The sequence below is a fragment of the Typha latifolia genome, chromosome 6 (assembly GCF_019914945.1).
Source record: "Typha latifolia isolate L0001 chromosome 6, TyphaL0001v2, whole genome shotgun sequence".
NCBI classification, from domain to species: domain Eukaryota; kingdom Viridiplantae; phylum Streptophyta; class Magnoliopsida; order Poales; family Typhaceae; genus Typha; species Typha latifolia.
Window position 1 is genome coordinate 12,139,992 of NC_133091.1, and position 27,606 is coordinate 12,167,597.

A 27,606-nucleotide genomic window follows, 5' to 3' on the forward strand; every position below is an offset into this window, starting at 1 on the left:
AAAGTATAAAAAAGATATTGGTCACCGAACTCTTCAGTGATAAACTTTTGATGTATCATAGAAGTGGAGCAGTGGCCTTACTGCAGAAATTTCCAGCAATTCCTGCAGTCTTAATACTTGGCAGTCCTTGAATGGTTGCCAAGTCATCCAACAGCAAAAATCATGGGCTGCCAAGTCCCCCTGATTGCAGGAAAAATCCTGCAAGGCAGCAATGTGCTGCCAACCACATGAGTGTGCATTAGGTTGATTGTCGAATCACCAACTACTAACATTGATGTCTATGGGAGTATGTATAACTACAAAAGAAACACTTTATTCTTTTGTTATAGACCCACGATAATCAAGTGCGAATTCAGGGATTTTAATTGCCTAGAGAAGGGGAATACAAAGAAAAAGAGAGTCCAATGAGAACAAATAGACTGTTTTAGAATTCAACAATGGATTCCAAGGGATGTGTTATACATGGTACTCCTTAACTATCTGATAAAAGAAGACAATCATCATGCCAACAACAATTAAGAAGGATAAACATTCAAATTCCGGAAAGCGAACACCTATTTGATATGCCTTTGCAGACAAGGACGGAGTGCAAGGGATATCTAGTGAAGACAGATATATATACAAAAATAACATTGCATTATGTTCTTAGGATATTTAATAAAACTAGCCATTATTACTGTACAGATACTACAAGAGAAGGAGAAAGATCAGAGCTCATCGTAACAAGAACAGACCTCATGCAGTAGAATTAGGATTTTGCTTTTGATTCCATAAGTAAGAGAAAACGAACCAAGGGTAAGCTGAAGAAGGATATGTGCTAGGAAGCTACATGATTTAGAAACCATTCATCTCTAAGAGGTAAGTTCGCCGCTTGACGAGTGCTTTTACTGCTGCCCTATATGGGCCATCAAATGCTCTAGTAACAAATGCATCTACCTCCTTCTTGCTACAATTGCTACCGCTACTTCCTTCACTAGCAGGTTTGATCACCACTAGTGTAGCACCCTGCAATCCCATGCCCTCCGGGAGGTCCAAGTATGGAGCGTACCGCAGCTTCATGTTGGATGCTGGCACCTGAGTCCTATTTGATGATGCAGAAACTGCAAATGGCTTCTCTGCAAATTCCTTTAGTTGTTCTACCCCCATGCTCAGTGTCCCCTGCCCATCAACATCTGTCAAAACCAAGCTCTTCAGTGTTGGATGCTCCTTAATTATTTGACGGAGAAGATAATGCCTTGTGGAAGCAGCGATCAGGGAGCTAATTGTCCAAACTACACGCAGCTTCAGCCCTCCATTTGTGTAGAACGACTCAGGTATGCTCCCATTGTCGTCTAGAGTTGGATCATGATCGGAAGAAGCTGGTTTTCGGTCCACACGAGTACCCCCCAATATCACGCAGTTCTGAAGGGTGCTTCCAAACTCCGCTCTCCATTTTAAGAGCACCCCATCTTCCATCCCAACATCCCCAGCAGGGAGCTCGATCCTCAAGTTGCGGATGTCTGTGAAATTCTTGAGAACTTGAGCAGGGGAGTGGTGTGAGAGTTGAGGGAGAAGTGGTTTGTTTGCCCCGCTGGAAATCTGGAGGTTGTTGAAAGGCTTGAAAATGGTAAACATTAGCTTTAGGAAGTGGGCAATGATGTTTCGTGGTTTGGGGGAGGATAAGTTCAAGGCATCATCGGGATCGCCATCGCTTGTGATTACTCGGTCAATCTTAACATAGACATCATTCACGAGCGGAACGAGGGCATTGAAGCGCCTTGAGACTGCGGAGCACCGGCCAAGTGATCGGACTTCGGCAAGCTTGTTAAAGATGAGTAGTACAAGGGTGTCTGGTATCCGGTCAAAATGGTCTTGGCAAATAGGTGGGTCGGAGTGAATTCTAGATTTTGACTGCATATTCTGTCAATTTTTACCTCAGCCAGATATAAATATAAAAAAAATAAGCTCAAGATTGGTTGTGGAAATGGCTCGATTCAAACGCAATATTTAACTGCATGTGAGGAGGAAATCATGCCACTAGGAAGCTGAAACCCCATCAACAATTAACTTGATGATCTGAAGAATGAAATAAAGAAACAACAACAGTTGATTAGAGCAAACAAGAGAACAAATGTAGAAGAAAATAACCCTTCTTACCAAATATCTTAAGAGAATAAACCACAAACAAGAGAACAAGAAGAAGAAAAGAACAGCAATTAACAGTGTGAAAAATAAAGTAATGAAAGAACCTGTTGGCTTGATAAGAAGGAACAATTAAAGCACAGAATCTCTTTTCAGACAATTCCAAATATCAAAGAGAAAGGGAAGAAAACATTTCTTTGTAGGATCCCTCCACAACTTCACTAACCAAAACAAAAGAAAAATCTTTTCTTTTCCCTAGGTCCTGGATCTATATACTTGGAAACTATCCAAAAATAAAACACATTACAAACACCTCAGCTTCCAATATTCTCCAGAGAAACTGAGGAAATTACACAAATAACTAGCAGCAAATTAGCGCAGGATTCAGCAAAATTACTTACACAGACTCCTCATTTCCACCTAAGAGCCCTCGAACCCTTCAACCAGAAGACCATTCCCACCTCCCTTTTCCCTATTCCACGAATGAAGATCGAATTCGAGCTAGGGCTTCACGAATCCGTGCTATGGGGAAAGGGGAGATTGGGAATTCCGGAGATTGAACTCTTCGATCTCTTCTGTGGACAATTTGATGAGAGAGAGAGAGAGAGGGGGAGGGGCTTTTTAGATAAATACCATTTCTCCTCTTGGCAATAAAGATTTAACGGCGCCGTCAGCGGCGTTAAATGGAGCGGGCGAATCGACGCTGTTTGCTCGGCTGTTAAGACTGACGGAGCGCGACAGGTGTCAACGTATTGTGAGGGATCTGATCCTTCGAGTACGGACACCCGGCAAATTGACAAAAAAAAAGAGATATTACACAAAGACCCTTGCTCATTTTATATACACCCTCTCAATTTTTTTTTAAGTATACATGCCCTTTAAATCGTAGAAATTGTTATTTAAAAAAAATTGTGGAAAATCTCTCAACCTCACAATGGTGTTTAACAGAAAAATATCAAATAATTATTTCACCTTTAAATTTTCTTTTTTTCTTCTTATAAAATTGTCTCTAAAAGTGTGAAAATCACAATTATATATTTTTATTTTTGAAAGAAAATTAAATAAAAGTAATAATAAGTTAAACAATGAGGTTACTCTCCTCAATAATTAAATTAAACAATTGAGTCAATTCTCTCATAGAAACAACTATAATAAGAGGTTAACTCTGGTGCAATTTATCTAAACAAATTTTAACTCTAAATACTCCTACAATATTAGCTCTTTTTACATCTGGGTACTATTATATGGTAGACTCTGATGCATAGAAATCCTTCATGCAAACATGCAATGCGTACTTACCCAACTGTGAAAGACCATACATCCTACTCACAAAGAAACCAACTAATAATATCTCACTCACTCTTTCCTCTCTCTCTCTCTAAATTATCTAAATATAATTTGTAACCAAAACTGATTGGTGACATACAACCAACCAGATGATGTTTCTTGATCTCTTCTGTTTCTTAGTGCAGAATTCTTCTCCAGATTCAAGGAACCAAAACGATCACAAACCTATGCAAGTTGTGTTCTTTTTTGCATATGCATCGATCTATCTCCATGTCCAAATGCATGCAGTTACCATTAATTTCTACACTGCGGTGAATGGCTCGGTGAGCTATGATAAAATATAATTAATATCTTGGTGAGCATAAAATGACTAAACTACTCTTTTATTTCTAAGCATAACATGTAAACAATATGATTGAGATTTATATGAATAAAAGATTGTATCAAGCTTTATATCTGTGTATATGATTAGGAGTTGACATGTTCCAGGATAATGACGTATAGTCTTTATTAATTGCATTGATTTAGTAACTCATGGCAAGTCTACGGGTTTATTTTATTTTCTGCATATGCATCGATCTATCTCCACGCCTGAATACATGCATTTTCTTGTTGCATTAAGTAGCACTGCACTAAACTAACGGTTACCATTAATTTCTGCACAGTAAAATTTGGATACAATTTTTCAGTAAATATGGATTTACAGTGATTATATCATCGTGGAATCGTGGGTCCCATCCATGTCAGTCATCCTCTAATATAGAAGATTAGTTAGTTTAGTTTGCCATCTCATCCTTTGAAATTTGAAACTCAAAAATATAAGTAGGTGGCAATATTATAATACATTATTAATTAATGTAACTCGTAAAATATTATAAAAATAGTTCTTTTCAAAATCTCGACCTTCCACATTGCATGGCTTAAAAGAAACTAGGCTGCAGACCCACGGTTTCCTAGAACAAACGGAATTGTGCTTAACTGTGACATAGTCGATTATTTTTTAATTTTCTTTTATAGATTATAAGCCCGTAGGCTTATTATAGAATAGACAAAGGAGTTAATTATTTTTAATAAATAGGTTAGATAATTAAATTAATTTTTCTAAAAAAATAGATCACAGTGATCTACTAAGTATTATCTCTAATACTAACAAAAGGCTTTAATCTCATGACCTCTGTCATAAGCTAGTAAGACTTTTTTTTCTTTTTTTTTAAATGTAAGTAGGCTTTTAGATTTTAGTGATTCGCTCAAAAGGTGGATCTGTTTGTCCTAATGTTAGGGTATGTTTTAGGAGCCGAACTAACAATGAGGCTGCTCATAGATTAGCCGGTCTAGCTACTCAAGATTGTAACTCTGTAGTTTGGACTGATCCATCAATATGTTTGGATGTAACAAGTATAATGGGCTAGTAAGACTCAAATACTGAATTATAGTAGTAATATAGACACTAAATTTTGGGCAATATCAAATTAATCCAGGAGAACCTAAACAAAGAAACTCTGGAAACCATTAAAAAAGAAAAAATAACAATGTGGAACCCTAGGCATTGAACCATGCACCAATTTATGCAAAAGTATTAACCACCAGATGTACTCACTGCAAATTTTAAGTTAAATATTCTCAAATAGAGTGAAACCTAAGGATAACTTACTTAAAATCTATGGAAGAAAAAGGGACAAAATTAGCCTCAAAGAACAGCCTAAAGAAGACATAATATTTGAGGAAGAGGCACAAGACTCCAACAATGGAGATCCCAGTTCCCACTCTCTCTCTCTCTCTCATGCTAGCTTTTAAGCTTTCTTTTCATCTCTGTCTCTGTAACTTAAGCCTTATTATATCCTTTTCCCCTTTCTTTAATTAATATAACTAGGTTAAGCCTATTTTCTCATATTTGATCATTTCTTTTCTTTAATCAAAGAGAAAGTTAAGATGATTTAGTGATACAAAATAAAAATATAGGGAGATAAAGTAATTTCTTTCAAACCAGTAAACAATTTTTAAATGAAAAGGCATGAAAATTTCCAAAACAATTTAACAACTACAACTTTAGTCAAGAGTGCAAAGAAAAATATTAATACAAACTAAAGTTCAGAAAGTAAAATAATTGTAGTCCAAAGTATAAGATGTATTTATCCTTATCTGCAATCATCCAGAGGGGTCCAGAATTTCTATCTGTGAACCTATTGAACCTTCATACAAATGAAGGCAAAAAGGATGAGAAATATGATAAAGCATGCATCTGATCTAGGTGTCTACATTGCTTTCTTTTACACATGGACCACAGTCATGGCAAAATGGAATGTGGGCACTTCAGTTAGTGGTAGTCATTGTCCCTATCCCAGATTGCCTGCATTCTGTTAGCCTCTCACATGAAAAAACTAAAAAAGAAGATGATCACCATGAGTTGGTGCTAAGAAAGATGGCTCTTTTTTGGACAAGCCATGTGAGATCACCTTCATGCTTCAAAACATATACTAGGTTCAGCCTAAGAAAATATAAATTTATTAAAAATATGATCTATATATATACTATTGGTTCGTTATCTAGTGGTTTAATTTTTTAGAATAGTCAATGAATTAAACGTGGAATATTAGAGCAGAGGTCCTAAGTTTAAATCCTAAAAATTTCACCAATAGAAAAGGTTAAATAGATATGATTCAATGTTTTTACTATGCCACTTATGTTTCACAATCAAATACTCCTAAACAACTCCTAACACTGAGGTGGTAGATATGGTTGATAGTGGATGTCACTTTCAGAGAAAGGAACTCTTTTTCCGAATTATAAAATCAATATTTTAACTCAAGTTGGATAAAACAAATAAGAAGATATATAGCTTATTGTCATCATATTTACTCTTTCTGAGAGGAAATAACAATCATAATTTGCTGCTCTAATGATGTATAAACGTAAGAATCCACCAAGAAAACTTTGGTCAGAAAATTATGCAGTAAAGTTGCATATAGAAAGATCATGACAGTGACATGTTTCATGGAACCAAATTTGTTAACATTTCAGATGAGATGCTGCAATTTTGCATCTCAGATTGGTAGAATACACACTTGTTCTGAACTCTGAAGTATTCATTACTCATTGCTCATAATGCTGACAGGGGAAAAAGACTTCATAACGCAAAAGTACCGTGAAGTAAAAAATGGAAATTTAAGTATTTAACCTCTGTCATTGGAATTACTATTCTCACTTATGCAATAATACATTGATACAGGTGCATCTTTTTCAGGTCATTTTCCATTTGCAAACTATTTTGATAATTGTCTCGATATTCAGAACTTTCAGAAACAAGTTGACCACCTTAATATACTTCTGTTTGAACTTTTCCTCTCAATCTTTAAAACTTGCTGCTCATCTGTAGAGATTCGACATTAGGCTCAAAAGACCTCGGTAGGAATAACGTCTGCCAGGTCCATGAAATTGCCTGCATGAAAAGGAATGGAAGACGAGAAGTTTGATAAACAATGATACTACTACTGATGTAAGGCAACAAAGGAGGATTCAATGTGTTCCGCATATATGAACATTACATGGTAAAAAAATCAGCTAATGTGCAACAATTTTGTCCTGATTTCTTCCTCTGTCAGTATCGTATCAGACCTGAAAAGATATCGTTTTATGGGAAAGAACTAGTAGTTGATTATGTAAAACACTACAACAAAACAGCTAAGCAGAGAAAGCAAGAAATCTATATGTAAGAGACAGTTATTCTACTCAAATTCTCAGGATTTAACACCTTCTGTAAATATAAAGTATCAACTGCAACTACTAAACAGTAACTGCAGTTATTTGGAAGTACTACAAATCAACCAAGCAAGCCATAAGATAGCCAGTCAAGGATGTCATTTGCAAGATAATTGAAAAAAGTAAGAGATCGACACCCCATGAATCCTCTTATCTTTGACAAACAAATATATGAAAGAACAAAATTTACTAAAGTAGTCATCCATATTGAACACAAGAACATAGATGAACACAATCTCATTACATCAAATGGTACGAAGAGAAACCAGTCACTTCGGAAGCATCAGCTATCAGTTGAGTCTTGTAACATACTAATATTCACTTCAGCTAAAGATCAAGCAAGTCCCATGCTCGTAAACACATCACCATCTTTATCTTCCAAAAGGTCTTCAAAATTTTCAGAAAGAACCTTTCCTCCATTGATTCTAGTCATGAACAAAAAAAGTAGAATCTAGTTTAGTACAACTGAACATAAATGAGTTAGGCAAATATTGAAAGACTTCAAGACCGCTCTAGAATGCGTTTCAGCTGGCCAAAATGGCCTCTTTTGACCTGACCTTTCAAAGGCTATCTGGGCTTTCAATCCTTCTTGAAAATTTAACAAAAATTTACATCTCATCAAAGTTAGAATGTTGCTAAGAAGTCAAGACTAGATTTAGCCTTCAGTCACATATAAAGCTGCACACAGCAATAAAGTTTAACAAAATTGATCCATTGTTTTATACTCTTCTTTAACCCCAAGCATTATAATTTGTACCATTCAACAATAATCTATGATGTGCCATACTGGTGAAAGTTCGATTTTTGATTTATGAATTTATGCTTGGGAATTCAGAAAAATAAAGGTAGGACTAGGAGAGAGCCAAATATTAGGAAGGTTACCACTTACCAGGCTATCAGTTATTCGAAATTTGAGAAACTACTTTAAATTGAGGACTTAATGCCATCTGCAGTGCTTATGCAATGCAATACAAATGAACAAGATCATAGATCGAATTCTGATCATTTTCATTTTTTTTTTAACTCAAAACATTCTGTAATTCTGTAGCATAAACTAAAATTCCTAAATTTCAAACCCCTGACATGATTCAAAGAATCCAAAGTTAGAAATATTTCCAACTTGCAATAGAAAAATATCTTATGATTCCCAACAAAATAAATAATGCATTTAAAGAAACTTAAAATCTAAAGAACAGAGGCCCAAACCTCCCACGTGAGACGTCTCATGCATGAAAGAGGCCTTTCTTCTCGTTTACCTGCTTAATTACTATTTTACCCTTATGAGTCCGAAGAATTACTCGTATCTTTTGTGTATTGCTATGTGAACCGCCCGCCCCAGTCCGGTAATCTGCGCAGCCGCTATAAGATGCCGGCGTCTCACTCCCTCTTGCCGTCGTCTTCTTTCTGCCCATCTATTCTCGAAGAGTCTTTCTCGGTCTCAATCGAATCCCGAAACCCTTCGTGGTGGATGGCATCAGGTCGAATGTTGTGAGCTGAAGAATTGTTTTCAAGAAAATGTCGGAGGAATCAAATGTAAGCGTTCGTCTCCCTCTCCTTTCTAGGGCTAGGGTTTAAATTTCGTTCTTGAAGTGATTTCTTGGATTACTTACAACAAGAGTCGTTTTGATTCTTTAAATTGGAGCAGAAAGTTGGGGATGGCGTCGCTACAGACATTTACAACGTTGAAGCCGCCGAAATTCTTGCAAACGAAGCGCTGGTGAGAGAGTAGTTATTTTCATAGGTTAGGGTTTCAATTTTATGTTGCAATATCGTTTGGAGTCCTTTCGGTTGATATTATTTGGGACTCTTTTGGTACATGCAGCTTTTGCCTATATCTGAGGCGGCTCCGATATATGAGAAGCTTCTTTTGACCTTCCCCACTGCGGTAAGTATGATATTTTTGTTGTTTAAGTTTCCTTCTTGAATTGCATTAGGTTTTCTGGTTTAGAATTTTGGTTTGAATTGGAGAATAACTTGATGGTATGGATGAAGTTCTCTCTGATGATTGGAAAGCATTGCCTCAGTGACATGATCACGTAGGTTTCTTGTTATAGTGAAGGGGTTCCTAGGCCATTAGTGGGTATGTTGATTGTTACTCACATTGAAACTAAGCATCATGCTTATATACTGGGATGATTATATGGTCACAGTTATAAAATAGAGATGCATATAAGATAACCAACATTTTCTTCACCAATTCATCTACAAATAGTCTCTAGAAAGTGGTTGATAATGTACTTTTCTTTCCATATAGAAAATTAAGTTATTAACGGTATGTTACCTTTGCAATGGAAAGCATATAATTTACTCTATGCTGCTTGTTCTTTATTTTTCAGAGTCTAATGACCTGTGCTTCTTTTAAGATAATGTGGTGAAAGTTTTGCAATGAAGAAAAACTATTGTTATGCCAAACTAATTTAGATTTCTAGACCACCTTTTTCGTTAGCATAGTTTTGATTTTTTTTGATGGCTAAGATACTGAATTGAGGTGCTTTTTGGTTTTACAAGTAAAATTTGACCTACCAAGATAATGGAAAGGTATAACTAGCATACTGCAGCAGGTAGATGTTTTATAGGCATGCATATGTTTTCTCCTTTGAGTTTCTTTCTTATGATTTGATGTAGGATGATCAGTCATTCTGAATTTTGTAGGCAAAATTCTGGAAACAGTATGTGGAGGCCTACATGGCAGTAAACAATGATGAGGCTGCAAAGCAGATATTCAGCCGGTGCTTATTGAGTTGTCTTCAGGTTTCTTTGTGGTAAGCATCAATATCTTCTTGGCATTCATTCATTCATAAGTGATAATACTTGTAGGCAAATCTTATCTATTCATTCACTCTATTTTATCTAAGGTTATTCCCAAGTTCATAAAAGTTTATGTGTTGGTTGATATATAGCTCAACTCTATTCAGTAGCAATACTTGCCGGTGAATTAAGAAAGATATGATGTAAATAAGGAACTTATTGATATAATTCGACCACGTGTGTTAAGTTAGTTGAGTCAAATTGAGTTAGTTAGATTTATCTTATTGCTTTAAACTTTAAATAAAGTGGATAATCTGCATGTGGATCTGGTTCGCTAGGATTTTACTCTTATAAATATGAGTAATCATGAGTTGATTATTATCGTGGAATGAAACTTAAGTTTAACCAATTTATTCTTATTGTCTTTATTTTTATTTATAGCCGTTAGATCGTCTTTATCTTCATATGAGTAGATCATAACCGTAGATCCACCTTCAAGCACCTAAACCCTAGCTACTATCTTCCATCACAAGCCACATTACTATACGACCGTCCACTACTATGACCAGTCGTCCGCCACTATGCAGTAACTCGTGAGCTGTCGCACGGACGCCCTTACCCTGCGTCATCGGGTATCGTTTGGTCTATGTCTTCGTACTCTTACTATCTAGCTTAAACACCATAAAGGGGTTAAATATCGCTAATCGACAGTAAATTGCTCATCGCCCGACGAAACAGTTGTCTGATTGTCTGAAATCCACAAACTAAGACCTCATGTGTGGGCATTACTATGTAATACTATAAATATCCCCTGTCCCTAACCCTAGCTGGGAAGGTGTCATATACTGTCGAGACGTAGAGATCATCCTTTTTAAGGTTGTTCACGTGTGTAAGTGGCATGATATGGTAACTAGCATAACATAATTGTAATTAAGAATATCTAAGCATGCAGATGAATGCACATCATATATAAATTAATAAAAGTCATGTCAAGCAACATGTTAATCAAACAAGTTTCGCTACAATACATGAAATTAGCATGTCGTTGATGCTCATGTCGTCATTCATCACATTAAGTGATAATCTAAGATTTGGTAAACCACTTGCCTGAAATTTCTGGCGATGAGTAGTCCTTACTTAATCACGGCCAGCTCCGAGGTGACCACTGGTCCAAGGTGTTTTGTGATAGAATCACTTGGTCAGCATCAATACGAGGTAGAGAAAGAGAGGACAATTATTAATGTTGAAAATAATAATGAGGAGGAGGAAAAAAGAAAACCCGGCTCAGTCCGTGCCCAGTCTAGGAAACAAAACCCTAAAGGGCTTGACTTGACGAGCTTGGCTATACCAACCCAAGACAGGGCTGGGCCAAGCCCAACTCGCAGCCAAGGCGCTCAAGTTGGCTCCGCTAGTCTGAGCTCGAACGCATGGGCACGCTTGGGCATGCTCGAGCTGGGCATATCCCAGCCCGAGTTCGGCAGTCCCCAGCTTAAATAAGCTAGGGCTCTGCACCAGAGCGGAGGCACCACCTCCCCTCCCCCACCAACCCACACTAACACCACCGCCATGGGGGGGAACCAATGCTGACGGCTAATCGCCGCCGCATCGTTGAAGGTGGAGGGAGGGTGAACATCTCGAAGCGTCTTGAGGGGGGGGGGGTGGCTCATCGATGACGATGATGATGACGATCTCGTCGGCCCGACAGTGACAATCACGACAATGATTGGGAGGAAGGGGAGGGGAAATGGTGGAAATAGAAGGAAGATGAGCGAAGTAAGAGAGAGAGAGAGAGAGAGAGAGAGAGAGAGAGAGAGAGAGAGAGAGAGAGAGAGGCCCTCTCTGCGCACGTCGATGGTGGCGTGTGCAGGGGGGCTAGGCCTGCCCTCCTCCCTCCCCTTGGCCTAACAAAGACACTACTTTGTCAGGCTAAGTAAGGCAGAGGGGGAGGGGGGTAAGGGTGGGCTCGTGCCCCGCCCTTCATTCGTTTTTTTTGGTGTTACATTTACGGTGATGATCAATTTACCTTTGATCATAAATGCAAGTGCCAGCTAGCCCACATCATGTTTCTAGGCAGAGTCAAAAGAGAATGAACTTGAGGCCACTGATTGGCATGACAAGATGTACGAGTACAAAGACATGAGAGACTAGTCACCTTAAGGACAACGTGTCAGAAGCATGATTGATTGATACGACTCGACCATATGGGTTAAATCAGTCGAGTCAGTTGACTTAAGTTGAGTCAAATTGAGTTAGCTAGGTTTATTATATTGCTTTAAATTTTAAATAAAGCGAATAATTCGTATGTGGATCCGATTCGCTAGGACTTTATTCTTATAAATACGAATAGGAGTTGATTATTATCGTGAAATGAAGCTTAGCTATTTTTCTAATTGTCTTTATCTTTATTTATATCCATTACATCGTCTTTTTTTTGTAGGAGTAGATTGTAACCCTAGATCTACCTTCAAGTAACCAAATCATAGCCGTCATCTTCCATAATGAGCCACTCTATTATACAGTCGTCCATCAGCACCCTTGGCCATCCGCCATCCTTCGACGACCGCTGCAATGTTGGATATTTATCGATTAATCATGTTTTGACCTACTTTCATTGTTTTATTTTTTAACTTTTCACTCGAATCTCTGATGTATGTAAAACCAAAGCTTTAGAACCTTAACTTCCGAGACTACTACTCACAAAAATATCATAATTTTTCTGACATCCAGGTCAATCCATATTTGGTTCGTAACACTTATTTTCTTCTTTTTGATGCAATCTTGATGTTATCATTTTTACCACCTCCTGTTTTTTGCTTCTATTTTGCATGGGTACTTGAGTTGGTCGATTCATTGAGATTAAATGATTTTGACAATATAGCGAGATAGCTCTCTTATCTAGGGTGCAATGTGTCTTTGCATGAATTAACTTTGAACTCCAAAAAAATTTCTTCTCAAGAACAAGCAAATTAGCAATACAATTCTAAACATTTCCTTGGAATTTTAAATTATGAAGAATCCTTCTTATATAGAAAGTAATTATTTTGCCGCTTGTTCCTGTTGTTGCTAATTTACATATGGTAAGCAATTTGTCTTTTAATCTATGGAATTTTTGAAGCACTTTCTAATACAGACAATACAAATTTGTTTCGTAATCCTGAAGATTTTGCACACATTTTATTTTATGCAAACTTGGAATTATTAGACTTGATCAGATACCATCTAAATGCAGACTATTGGGCCACTTGAATGGTTGATGAAGCATTGAAGCCACACATTTTCTTAATTGCCTAATCCTTTGTAGTTACCATATATGGGCGAAGGATCTCCACAATTTCAATTCCAGCTTGGACAATCTATTACTTGATTTGGAAATATTAGTTTAATGCATATGACTGCAACCCTGCACCAACTACCTTCTATTTTTTACCCTATGAGATATAAGTTTGGTATATGAAGTATGAATCTTGTTTCTGGTTTCTACACCTATTAATAGTTGTTCAACTCTTGATAAGAATACAGGGCGATTTGCAGCAAAAAGCCATTTAGTTTTCTAATTGGCAAAAATAGATCCCTTCATTATAAAATTATAATTTGAACATTTTTTTACTGATTTAGCCCTAACAAATCCCAAAAGGTTGCCGTGTCTTAAAAAAAGTCACGTATAACTTATGTAATTTATACGCATCGTCTATACAAAATATATACTTTAATTTTTAATAATATGCATATCGAGATTTAAAAAAAATGCCATACATTACCTATGTAATTTATACGCATCGCTTATGCAAAATGTACACCCTAATTTTTAAAAATATACACATTGACATTTAAAAAAAATCACATGCATCATCTATGTAATTTATATGCATCGTCTATGTAAAATGTATGCTCTAATTTTATAATATGTGCATCAAGATTTAAAAAAAAATGTCACATATCACCTATGTAATATATACGTATCGCCTATGCAAAATATACGTTGTAATTTTTAACGATATGTGCATTGAGATTTAAACAAAACGTCACACATCACCTATGTGCCTCTGACATTCATTTATAATATTTATAATAAATCATTTAGGATATTTAAAGATATTTTTGGGTCTTTGATATGTTAATATTTGGTTTTTGGTTTAAATATATATATTAAAAGTTTAAAACCTACATTATAATGTTTTATCTTTAGATTATTTTTGTAAATAACCTATTTGTTTAATATAAAGCAACAGTTAAATATAAATATTATTCAGCACATACTATGATTGAAGATATTTAATAAAACTAATACTAATGATTGGACACACTATAATATAATTGAACACATAATATTAATTAATAATTGTTTAATAATTAAAATTAATATCTAGTTAAACGTAAAATGACAAGGAGGATCAAAGACTTTATTAGCTGAGAATAACATGGGAATATTGCATTAAATACTATCGATGTTTTTTAAAATTCATCCACTGATAGTATTACTCGTTGTAAGTCTCACATAGTCTTCATAAAAATAAAAATTTTATAATTCTTCTATGATATGATATATAAATTGAACATGCTCGAGAATGAAAAGCACTGGCATAGACACATACGCACCATAAGTATATACAGATTGTGGATATTGAGTATAATAAGGGTGTTCTGGCTTTAATGTATGATTAATATGATGGTAATTATGATGAATTCATATCATCCTGTAAGTGCACCTCTCCTGATGTTTTGATACCTACAGATTCAAATCTTCTGTAAAAGTAATACCTCTCTGAGAAGGTTGTGTAACATAGACACATCTCATCTCTATCATCACCGCCACCAAACAGGGTCTTGCTATTATCATCATCACCATCACTATCACCATCTGTAGTCTTATTATCATCAATTTTATTTAATTTTCTAAATAATCAATTGATAAGTTGATTTGATAATGATCGATGAAAATAGAAAAAACTAAAAAAAAAGGGCTCCACTAGCGCACCCCGTGCCAAGTGCTGTGCCACTAGCACACCCCGTGTCAAGTGCCGTGCCATTACTGGCACGGGGCGTGCCGACTAGTACGACCGCATCGCTTACGTATAAGGTACACTTTAATTTTTTAACAATGTTCGCATCGAGATTAAACAGTTGGGTTGGATTAGAAAAATAGTAAATTAGTCTAAATCAGTAAAAAATGGCTGAAATTAAAATTCAATTTCAATAATATATTTTTTTTGGGGGGGGCTTGTAGGGGTATTTCTGTCAATTAAAAAACTGAAGGGCTTTTTGCTACAAATCGCCCAAAATTATAAGATGTTGTCTGTGTACATGATTTGACTTTTGTATTTTGAGAGGTTTTGGAGTATGCTTCTCTTAGAATTAGCTTGGAGATTATTTGTTTGAATTTGAGTATAATTATTCATTGGTGTTTATTGCTAAAAGTACTGTCATAGGATGTATGGGGTATCGAGTTGAATATGTGTTCTTCACATCATAGATTCGTAATTTTGATAGGCCAATTTGGGACATGACATTGAGTATGCCATAGGCCAAAGTGGTTTGTAATTTTGGTCATATCATAGACCAAGTTAGGGAATATCAGTTATTTTATTCTAGTCCTTAAAATGAGAGGGCTTCTAAGATTTGAGAAGGTACAAATGTTTGTTTAATTGAGAAATTTAAGTCAGAGAGTATATTTTCGGTATTGTAGATGAGTCTCTTTGGAGCCTTACACTTTGCAGACAAAGACCTCATAGGTTCTGTCACTTTCTTATGCTAATCCATTAGCCCAGATAAGTTAATTTCGTAGGCAAATGGATATGGAACCTAAACAGTGAATTGCAAATGCAATTGATCAGTAAGAGATAGCCTAGTTTGAGAGTTCCCTTGTCCTTTTGAGTTATTTATTGACTCACGCTTATTAAATCAGATTAAATTCATTATTATGTGGTAGCATCAAGTCAAGTTCATTTTTTAACTGAAAGCCTGATACTCTTCCACTATATACAGCATATAATAAAACGTAATGCTTGAGCAAATGAAGTTAGGTATGGAGTTAACCACTTCTAGTGTTTCTTGCTTATTTAGAAGCAATGATATCTTTAATACAGTGAATTGCTATTAGGGAAGATAGAGAGGGTAAGATGTTTGCAGGCTTACTCCAACTATTAGGCAGGCCATTTCTGTAACGTGAATCAAATGGTAGCAGGGGGCTTGGTGGCAACATTTACTATCTCACTAAGCAATGCCCTCAACTGAAGTTTCCTGTGCTACTCTTGTATTGATATATAGGATTTGAATTTAGCATTCTTAAACCATGAAGGAAACTTAAATTTGTTGACCGACACATGAAACTATTCTTCTGGCTATTGTTATATGAAATAGTGATTTCCTTTTTTGATTGCCTTCAACTTGTAGGCGCTGTTACATCCGTTTTATCAGGAAAGTAAATGAGAATAAGGGAGCTGAGGGTATCGAAGAAACCAAGAAGGCTTTTGATTTTATGCTTAGCTATGTTGGTACGTGCAATAATCAATCTTTATAATTATTTGCCTATAACTTTTGTCTGTAAGATCACATATAATATAGTTTTCTTTCTCTCCAAGGGCTGTTCCTTTTGTGCTTCACAAGGTTACATGTGATCATCAAAGATCATGGGGAGTGATGATTGACAGATATATTTGTCTGTCATGCATATCTTCTATATTTGCTATTAGTTTAAATAGTTTAGTACTCCATCTCTAGTAATGTCCCTCATGTTAATTTATGAAATTTTGCAAGAATTTTAACACTCCATGAATGATTGATCTCTTCAGGCACTGACATCGCATCTGGACCTGTTTGGGTGGAATATATTGCTTTTTTAAAGTCAATGCCGGTCTGTGCGTTGCTTTCTGAGTTCTTTTGGCTTTCTTCTTGACTCATCTAATATCTACCTTTTATATGACGATTTCTCATTAGGCTTCAACAGCTCAGGAAGAGTCACATCGTATGACTTCTGTCCGGAAAATATACCAAAAAGCTATTGTCATGCCAACTCACCAATTGGAGCAGCTGTGGAAAGAATATGAACATTTTGAAAACTCAGTTAGCCGAGCACTGGTAACAACCTTGAAAGAGTCTCCATTTATTATCCTAAACTAATTCATTTGGAGCCCATTGCTTATTAGTATCATTAGTATTTTCTCCTATATCTTTGACTATCACATTGTTGACACTGGAATTCAGAAGGCATGAGTTTCTCTGCAGTTACACCATAAATTAGTATAGTTTTCATATTCTACTATTTTTGACATGTCTGAAGTTAATTCTTTTGTGCATTCAGTTCTTCCTTCCCAATTGAAAGTTCAAATGCAATTATTTTTTACTTGAGATAACCTGTTCTGCAGGCCAAAGGGCTATTATCAGAATATCAACCAAAGTTTAACAGTGCTAGGGCTGTGTATAGAGAACGAAAAAAATACATTGATGATATAGATTGGAACATGCTTGCTGTTCCACCAACTGGTTCATACAAGGTAGATTTTCCATATTAACTTCTCTAAAATTTTATACTTATCTGAACCTATTTTTTAACCTTATTGTGAGATGGCTGCATGTGAATTTACTGTCGGCATATGGAGTTCTATATATATGATACTCGTTGAACTGAGGCTTCTAAAAGAATATACCATGTCCCATGACAACTTTTTATTTAAACCAGCCGCCCATTTGATTCTATCACCACAATGTTTATGGTGGAGACACTACTATTCGTCATGTTTATTCTCGTAGACACAAAAGGGCTACACCCGTAGCCCTTTGGCTTAACGAGGATTGTGATTAGCCATCTTTTAGACCTATTCTTATCTTTTTGGCTTTTACTTTATTTTGCCTATATAAAAGCTTGTAATCTTTTTTCACATATTGAGAATTTGTTGGTGGATTTCAACATTGGTGGATTCCCTGTGTTTGATTATTTTTTCTACGTCTTCTCAAATATGTAATCGAGACGTTGTCCTGCATCAGTTTAATAGCCCATATCCTCTATCAGTGACAGTTTCATTTGACCTTAATCTTCCTGTCTTTTTCTCATTGTGCACAACCTCCACTCTCCGTTATATAATTCTTATATGTGTTTTAAGTCACTGGCTATTTGTTGTGAATTCATTTCTATCTAATAACAGAGCTGCATATCATTTGCTTAGAGCAGGTGATGATGCTCAAGAGTTTTACTTGTATAGTCAATTCTGAGCGCATTTTGTTAGTCTCTCTCTTGGACACTAACTTTTAGATCATCTTTGTTACATATATGTGTTACCTAAAATCAAGTGTAATAGAACACAAATGTTTTAATTGTTGTCTAAAGTAACAGTTAACTTTATTGGTAGGAAGAACAGCAGTGCATGGCATGGAAAAAGCTTTTGGCCTTTGAAAAGTAAGTAATCTTGGTATTTGGCTTCCTAAACATTACTGATGTACTTGGAGTTGCTAAAGAAATCTTGAAATTTTCCCTGAAAGATTATTAAGTAATATCTGATGTATCAGTATTATTAATTGAAATTAGAATTACCTTGTATGAACAATATGCAGCCTAATTTCTGGTGATCTGGCTATGCCTTTTTCATAGTTTTATTCTTGTTAGCTCAACTCCTGACCTAACATGCATTTTTTTGTTCTGTAATTTCACCTAGACATCTCTTTTAGATTTATATTTAATTTCGCTCTATGAGATAAACAAGAAGTATTGATGCATCATGAATGCGCACATATATTACTGTCTTCTTCTTGACTGTAATTCTTTTTTATGTTTTAATTTGATCCTTGTTCTTTGGACCCCTTAAAAGATCACATGTAGACTTCATCTATAGATTGTTCGAAGTTTCAAACTAGGTTGAAATATGTATTCTTTCTCTTTCTCCTTACTACTTCAGATTGAAGTTGACATGTGTTTCTTCCTGATATACAGAGCAAATCCTCAAAGGATCGACGCTATCTCTGCTAATAGGCGTGTTACCTTTGCTTATGAGCAGGTATCCTATTATGATGCTTGCATGTTTTATTGCCTTCCTCTTGCACACAACTAGTGTATAATTGCATTCAGGAGGATGTAAGCATTTGAATGTATTGGTACTGGCCATTATGTGCTACTTATTTCCAGATTAGCTGATGTCATGTACCAATGCACATATTTCGTCTTTAAAAGTTCTCTCTATCTGTACAAGTTAAGATACATTTGGTTTTTCCTCTTTCATAATTTATTCTAGATATGCTTTCTTTGCCTTGTAAGATCTACCTTTCTGGCTCTTCTTTGTTATGAAAGTTTTCCTACATAAAACCTTGTTTAGATCCTTTTTGAATCTTACTATGTTAGTTGCTTGCTATTCAAAGATAAATGAGCAATACAATCTTATAATAGTCAGACTTGCAGATTCACTTCACTGAATTACTATAGAAGCATTGTGCATTTTACTTATATTTCAGATGATTTATACATACTTTATAAAAAAGTATTTTTTAGCGGCACTTTGGTAATCTGTAAATTGGCGTGGCTTGGTATTCCTGTAGAAAGATTAATTGAGCGTTATGATCCTTTGGTGGCTAATTTGGCGTGGCTTCCTACATTACCATCTCCAGACTCAAATTATTAGCTATAACTTCAATTTGTGTTACAAAATCTACAACCTTATTGAGTATAACTTTCAGGCTTTTTTTGCTTTATGAATTTGACTTTGAAATTCCGTTGATATTCTCAATTCTTCCTGACTTTATTGGCAGTGCCTGATGTATCTATACCATTATCCTGATATATGGTATGACTATGCTACATGGCACGTGAAGAGTGGTTCTATGGATTCTGCTGTTAAAGTGTTTCAACGGGCTTTAAAAGCTCTTCCTGGTAACTACAGTTCATTTGATTTCTATTGTGCTTTATGTGTTGGCTCTTTCATTCAGGAGCCGTCTACTTGTGTGTATTTGCATTTGATCTGTTTTCTGTTGGTTTGTAGTTAAAAGAATTTTTTAAGATCCATAAATTATAGCTGGTGCAATTACATCAACATTATAATTTTTAACCTAAGTAGGCCTCTTTTCGTTCTGTAGAAATATGTAGGTTTACTACCTAATTGAACTTTCTATCTCCCCACCTCCCTCCCAAGCATCTGCTGCATACATTCGTTCTCTTTGGTTCTCCTTATGAATTTGGACATCAAATATTAAGATGCCCGAAGTTAATTTAATGAATAACTGTAGAAATTCTTCACAAAATGCTGAATTGATCAGCGTATTTGCTTACAGATAAAAATAGATAGCAAATTTCATGGAAAGAAATGATGTTTATGACTATGGAAACTTCACATGTTGCTGCTATAGTTTGGTGTCTAGGATTACGTTCCATAGTTTCAATTTGGAAATTTTTCTAGCACAAATCTCTGGTTTGAGCTTAGAGGTCTACTATACTAAGGCTGGCCCATTTGTCCTACACTTCTTTATGCTCCTTCACACTTTGAAATTCCTGCATCTGTCAGCTTGTGATAAATAAGAAAGTTTTCCAGTTTTACATTTAATTAAATGCCATGATATCTTTACATAAGTGTTTCCTCGTTAAGTGGAGCTAGGTGAAAATGTACTTAATGGACTCTGATCCCTTAATGCATGTTTACTCTTCTTGTAATCATTTCTTAGTCTCTTATTAGGTCATGATTTTTTAACTTTTTGACAAATCAATCTTCTAAAAAGTGCCAAGATTAATTTTTGACAGCCAAATATTAAAGTCTAAATGTTAGGCCAACATATTCTACTCATTCTTGAGAGCATGCATCTTCAAAAATATGCTGCTATTTTGGCTGTGTGAAGCGCTGTATCGGGCATTGTCATGTCAAACCGGCTTGAATTGGTACAGTATAGTTGGTTCTGATTGCCATGATTGCCAATCAGAATCAGATGACCTTTTCTGATGGAAATCATTCCTTCATTTATAGAGGGAGGTTGAAGTAATGGAAGAGGATTTGCGATCAGATTGTTTTGAACAGGAATGTGTCCTTTTATCAGGAATAAATTGTATATACATGTGAAGGCTTAATCTATTACTATTTGTTCAGTCCTGTCTCCAAATTATCTACATATATTATTGCCTTCATGGGACTGAATTTATGTTTTACATTTTACTTCAATATTTTTGTTTATGAAAGATATTTGCTCTGAGTTATCACTAGGAAAACATGTATGTAGGTGACATGAACAACTTGCAGAACATAAAAGTTGTGTTTCCCTTCATCTATCATCTTTATCTTGGCAATTAATATCCAGATTGTTACACTTGATTGTGTAGCCATTTTTTTTTTATTGTAGACATAAATATATATATACATATATGAGCTACGTATCCTAGGAATATTGTCAAGGATGGCCATGCCGGCCACACCCGCCGACATGACACGATATTTGCCAATCGTGCTATGAGACCTTTCTTCCTCCGGATAGAAGGGCTTTGTCAATAGAGCTGCGTTGCCGCCCCATGAAAGGGAGAGAGAAAAAGAGAAGAAGAAAGGGAAAGAGGAATAGAAAAGGAGAAAGAGAAAGAGGGAGCTTTCACCACTGATGATTGCCTCGCCATCCATCGTCATTGATATTCGCTAATTTAAGTCAGTTCCTCAATGAGAATCCTTTCATCTCAACCCGTTAAGAGCTTTTGAAAGCTCGTCTTCAACCTTCATTAGGGCACCAAGAGGGAAAGAGAGAGGAGGGTGGGAACAAGGCAAGAGGAGGGCAATGGCTTCGCGTCGATGCGCTCCACCATTACTTGCCTCCTCTAGCTGCTATACTTGATGCTAAGAGGTGAGAGGAGGGGTGTCGTGTGACCTTTGTGCCACAGATTATCCTTGAATGTCATATCTTTATTTTTTAAGATTTGATATATCGGCATATCTGTATCGTATCCATATCCTATATCCATGTCCATGCTTCATAGTTCACTTGACCTTTTCAATTTTCCCCTTTAACGTGTACTTTAGAGGACAACTGTCTTTTGGAGGTGTTATACAACTAATCTTTGAAATTGTAGGTATCTAAGGTGCCTAATGAGAAAATAACATTTTTCCTGGGGAAAATATCATTTAATAGCTACAAACCATCTCTCTTCTTGCATTGGCAAATAATCATTATGGTTATTTTAGTCAAGCTTGACTTCTATATGCTATTCTTTGTATCCCCTAAAGTCCAAGTGTATAACTTTGTGACAGTTTGTTCTAGAGCTTATCATCACTTGGTCATCTTTCTTTCTTCATGTCATTTTAGATGAGATGATTAATTGTTTTATTTTTCTTACATTGTAAGTCATTTAATCTAGCATTAAATAGCTGCAGACCTTGCCTCCATTTGTGAATTGACAAAATCTAATTGTGTTTCTGATCATTCTTGACCGCTATATGCAGTTAGTTTTCACCTCCCTTGAAGTCCTATATTGGCTAGCCATACTGTGAGATAATCCCACCTTCCTTCCAACTATAGTGCTAAAGTATTTTTTTTCTTTTTTTTTTTTTTTTTTTTTTTTTGCTAAGGCTATGAACATCATTGCCCACATGGATCTAAGGAGCGTCATGCATTTGAACTGGCTTTTCTATAGACTAATTCGAGATGCACCAAATAATGCAAGCCATTTTTTATTTATCATTAAAGGTAGCCAAATAATGTTTGCCAAGTAACCTATGAGGCATTTGTTAAAATCGAGAAAACTTGACAGACAACAACAACAAAGGGCAAGAATATTGGCTATTATCTCTTGAAGTTTTTGCATGCAAATAGCTCTGATGAGTTGGTATAATGTGTTCCTAGATTCTGAGCTCTTGAAGTATGCCTTTGCTGAACTGGAAGAGTCACGAGGTGCAATTCAGGTCGGTTAATTGTTAGGTTCTTGGCTTTATGAGAAATATTAATGTAGGGTTAATTTGACTCTAATAGTAGCATTCAATGCAGTCTGCGAAAAAGATATATGAGAGCGTTCTGGCTAACAATGTCAATGCGACATCACTTGCCCACATTCAGGTTGGGTGTTTTAATTTGTTTAGTAGGTTTACTAATATATTGGATAGTCATTTGTATGTTAGTTTGGAGTTTTTGATTTTCTATTGCAGTTTATTCGGTTTTTAAGGAGAAATGAAGGCCTGGAAGCAGCTCGCAAGTACTTCTTGGATGCACGGAAATCTCCTAGCTGTACATACCATGTATTTGTTGCATATGCCATGATGGCATTTTGCCTTGACAAAGATGCCAAGGTTGTGAAACACTTAAATATTTCCTGTGCCTTGCTCATGTACTATCATGTTTAACAATAATCTTTTGTTGCTTATCTCTGTTCTATTGGTCTTGAGAACTTAAATATTTATTACTTTTTGGCATTGATAATCCATATTGTAGTCTTCAAATGTGCCATGCTATCATAATTAAATTTCTCACCAAGTGCTTGGTTGAGGATTTCAGGCTGATTCTCAGTAGCAGAATGTATTATCCTGTCATACTTTCATTCAGAAGGTTGCATATAAAACAGTATCTATGACTTCAATTTGATTTACTGTGAAGTTTGAAGGACAAGGTAAACAACACCTGAAGCTTTAATGCGGCAATACATCGTATGTACATTTATTGCAACAGTTCACTTCAGAAGTAGAAACTCAAGTATGACAGAGATTTTATGCCATTTTAAGGAGATGTCTCAACCATGATAATTCTGTTGTGACATTGTGATGATTTGTGTATTCTATTCTGATCAGTTAGTTTATAGGAGACTGATTTAGAGGGGTTGTCTCCACTATTTGAAGCTAAATGAAGTCTAGAGGACAAGATATATGCACCAGAGATTAGTCTTGAAGGACACTGCTTATTGTTCTGAGAAACCCAGATATAATAATTGCATTGATTATAGAGCACTTAAGTAATTGTGTTTCTTTTCAGTGTTACAATTAATATAACATGTTGGATTTTTACATGATGTGTACCGGCAATCTTTGACTACCTGCCAATTGGCCCAGCTAGAAGTCCTGAAGAAAACTTTAATAGTTGAGAATTTCCTGTAGTTTTTCCTTTTTACATCACACACCGTACATGATTTTTATTCTGTAGAACTTGCACAATTAATCTGGCAGATTTATAATAAAACTTTTATAATGATACTTTAAAATATTCTATTTGAACTAACTGATTGCACAAATTTGTTGTGAGAACTGAATTGAATGAATGGTTATGCTTATATATATATATATATATCATTGTGCAACAATATTTGCAAGAGATCTACAGCCTCTATAGTACGGACAATTTGTAGTACTGAACGAAGCATATCTTTTATGTGGAATCTTATTTTCTGTGGGACATGGATAGAATTGAGTACTATATCAATACTAGTTTTGAAAAGGTCTATCACTATTTGGTGTTTATTTTACAATCATATTACATGTTTGCATGAATCTTTTATTCTTTCTGTTCTTGCAGGTGGCCCACAGTGTTTTTGAGGCTGGTCTCAAGAAATTTATGCACGAGTCTGGATACATCCTCGAGTAAGTTTTTATCCTTAATAAATTGACATAGAAGTTGTGGCAATTGGAATATGGTGAACCAGGACTTAAGCTCGGAAAGCTGAGAACCCTCTGCTTCTCTATGAGCTTGAGATGTTATCAGTGACTTCTTGCATTTATTATATCCATGTTCTCTTGGCCGGAAATTTCTGGTGCTTTAATATTCTTTGCATTATAGAACATGACAAAATTTATATTAAAGTTTGATTTTAATTTTTTTCCCCCAGATATGTGGACTTCTTGTGCCGTTTAAATGATGACAGAAATGTCCGTGCTTTATTTGAGAGAGCTCTAAGCTCACTTCCGCCAGAGGAATCTGTAGAGGTAGCTTAAGCCTTTTTGATATATTGTAACCTTGGAACTTTCTAAGCTCACTTCCGCCAGAGCTCTAAGCTCCCAAGCCTTTTTGGTATATTTCGTTTGGCAATTTATAATGATTAGGTCAACAAGATTAAAATTTGCCAATTCTTCAAGGAGCCTTCTCAAATTTGAGTTTTGCTCCAACTCACCAATCTTGGGAGGTTTTCTATGATATACAGATATATGATATATGGTAGGCAATGGATAAATTTCTATCAACATAGAGTTACACAATCCCCAAAGTAAGTGATTTGTTCTACTAATGATGAACTACTAAGTGTATTTAATCAAGGTTTTGACCTTTGGGTGTCAACAACATGCATCATGCTGTCAAGATATATGTTCTGACTGGGATAGCTACTGCCACACCCCGCTTGGAGAGATGATATGCCTCATAACTTGAGAAAAACAATCTCAAGAGACAAAGCCAATAATAAGAAAATTTTCTATAACTAAAATCAATTCAATAATAATCCAACTAAAAAATATTCAAATAATTCATAAATTTAATAACCAATAATCTGACAATAACGAGAGATAAAATAAACTAAAACTAATGCTAGATTCCTATGAGGAGGATTTTAGCCTTGAGCTTAGTCTCCTGGGTCCAACTTTAAGTTATTATGTTCTGCTCTTGAAAAATAAAATTTTTAATGAGCTCAACGCTTAGCAAGTAATCCCACTATATCTCTAAATATGTCTAATGACAGAAAAGTCAACAAATGATGTATATAGCATAGCGCATCAATAGATCATAAACTCGTACTAAGATTTTCTCAAAATAATTACATTTTTCAATGCTTTTCAAATCATAATGCTTAAATTATAAATAATGTATTAGCTTGTATATTTGAATAAATCACCGTAGTAATAGAATTCATATCATTGAAATCAATATCTTATATACTCACCAAACTGATAAATATGTCATATTACCTCTTAAATTAGTACTTTGATCCATGATCACTAAACTACTAGTTACCGTCATATTAGCGCCCAAGACTTTTCTAAATTGCTAGTCCGACTAGGGTTATAATATATATACCTGTAGTGTCATGTTGATTTTTTCTCTAGCCGTTAAGTAAGATTTGAGTCACCACAAATAAAAATATGTGAATTTTTTTTCTAACAGAGTCACTCAATACTCAATAGCACATCGTGGCATGACATTTGAAAAGTCTTTTCTTTGAATTTATCTCTCAAATTGAGTTCCGAATATCTCTTTCACCAGTATAATTTATACTAAGTCATTCTATTTCATGTCATGATCATATAATATCTAAATTTTTTAATATTAACAAAGAATTCATGATGAATGAATTAAATAATGTCTAGATGCTAATATCCTATGAGTCAAATGATTTTGATCTTATAAAATACTCTCATATCATGATTATCCTTATATTTCATTTGCTGGAAATAATGTAAAAAATATGATAATCAGATATGTCCTATTAGCTAATATAAAATAATTATTTTTTAAGAAATAAAATAAATTGGCAAATAAATAAATTATTTGATCTATACGTCATGGCATCACTGCCTTTTCAAAACTAAAGAAAGTTACATGTAAAATATTAGAACATTCCTCATAAAGTAATCCAAGAGATTAATCTCAGTAAATGTTTTTAACTATAAATTTTATGAATTAAAATAAAATATAAGCAAGAAAAATTGCCTGCTATGCTTAATCCAAGAATTTTAGATTTTCAAAGTTCTTTAAATGGCATAGATATTGATGTTCTGTTCACCTTGCAGCTACAGTACCAGAGTGTACTGTGGCACTAAGCCTCCTTTTCTTTTTTTCTTTCTTCCTTCTTCGTCCCTCTTCCTGTTTCCTTTTTTCTTTCTTCTTCTTTTTTCAATGCCGCTGCTCTATGCCGTCACCGGCGGAGTCTGCCACAAATATTTAGGGTTTTCTGTTTCGTGTGTTTGGAACCATAAATCCCTTCTCTTTTTTATAGGTGTAAGATACAGAAAAAATAAACTTGGAATAATATTGGATATTTATTTCCTGAAAGGAGTCCGAAATTAATGCGAATCTGTTTATATATTAAATTTTTGTTTATTTTTATTTTTTTATTATATTTTTTTCCTCTTAAAATAAGTTTGGTCTTCCAAACTTGCACAATCATGACTAAAGATACTAATGTATAGTAGATGAATATTATGCCATGCTAATAAAATATTATATTTATTTAATTACAACAACAATGAGAATATTCTGTAAGTTGATTAATTCATACCATAACAATTAATTAACTCTGGATATTTTTGTTGCATCTCTTCCTTGAGTTCCTATCTTACTTCTTCAACTGAATACCTTTTCTATTGGACCTTTATATGTAGTATTATGTGCCTATAGAATGCCTTATCCATGGTAGCCAGAATCTGCACAGTTAATAATATTATTTCAACTAGGTACATATTGAGGGTGTCAATTTTGTCATTTTAAGTGATGCTTCACGGCATGGACTAGGTTGTGTATTTAATTTCATGACTTGGAATTGATGACATTTTTTTTGCTCATAAAAATTTGGTGTCACTACATTTAGTGGTAGTCTTGTTTTATCTATACAAATCATAAAAATTTTAAATATATATTCATACAAAGGAGCTAAATCTTAGGGAATGTTGATGGTTGGAGTTAATCAAGGACTATGTCAACATCAATTATGTTGTAGGCAAGGCAAATAAGTAGGTTATCATTAACTGCACTTGTTGCATCACTAACAATTCAGCATCACCTTCTAGAGGATCTTAGAGGACTTGAGGTCGAGATAGTACACTTGTCATGGTATTGAAGCTCTCTATC

General features: G+C 35.1%; 2 protein-coding genes across 2 annotated transcripts in view; one reads left to right on the forward strand and one right to left on the reverse strand.

Annotated features, from left to right (window-relative positions):
- Positions 1-598: 598 nt before the first annotated feature.
- Positions 599-2,739, reverse strand: LOC140791430 (F-box protein At4g18380-like). Its single transcript, XM_073141998.1, has 2 exons — positions 2,523-2,739; positions 599-2,055 (listed from the first exon to the last, which is right to left on the reverse strand). Exon 2 carries the CDS (start codon positions 1,894-1,896, stop codon positions 835-837), a length of 1,062 nt encoding a protein of 353 aa, XP_072998099.1. The 5' UTR covers positions 1,897-2,055; positions 2,523-2,739; the 3' UTR covers positions 599-834.
- A 5,770-nt stretch (positions 2,740-8,509) lies between these two features.
- Positions 8,510-27,606, forward strand: part of LOC140790697 (cleavage stimulation factor subunit 77) — a 29,959-nt gene continuing 10,862 nt past the window's right edge. The window contains exons 1-16 of the mRNA XM_073140893.1: positions 8,510-8,697; positions 8,810-8,881; positions 8,987-9,049; positions 9,817-9,926; positions 16,303-16,403; positions 16,701-16,762; positions 16,846-16,986; positions 17,274-17,402; positions 18,255-18,301; positions 18,833-18,896; positions 19,642-19,762; positions 22,696-22,754; positions 22,837-22,905; positions 22,995-23,135; positions 24,349-24,413; positions 24,659-24,755. Coding sequence (XP_072996994.1) covers positions 8,680-8,697; positions 8,810-8,881; positions 8,987-9,049; positions 9,817-9,926; positions 16,303-16,403; positions 16,701-16,762; positions 16,846-16,986; positions 17,274-17,402; positions 18,255-18,301; positions 18,833-18,896; positions 19,642-19,762; positions 22,696-22,754; positions 22,837-22,905; positions 22,995-23,135; positions 24,349-24,413; positions 24,659-24,755 — 1,359 coding nt within the window. The 5' untranslated portion in view covers positions 8,510-8,679. The remainder of the gene's footprint in view (positions 8,698-8,809; positions 8,882-8,986; positions 9,050-9,816; positions 9,927-16,302; positions 16,404-16,700; positions 16,763-16,845; positions 16,987-17,273; positions 17,403-18,254; positions 18,302-18,832; positions 18,897-19,641; positions 19,763-22,695; positions 22,755-22,836; positions 22,906-22,994; positions 23,136-24,348; positions 24,414-24,658; positions 24,756-27,606) is intronic.

Excerpts from the sequence above, each read along its gene's own strand:
- LOC140791430 (XM_073141998.1), bottom strand. The coding sequence starts at position 1,896 with ATGCAGTCAAAATCTAGAATTCACTCCGACCCACCTATTTGCCAAGAC.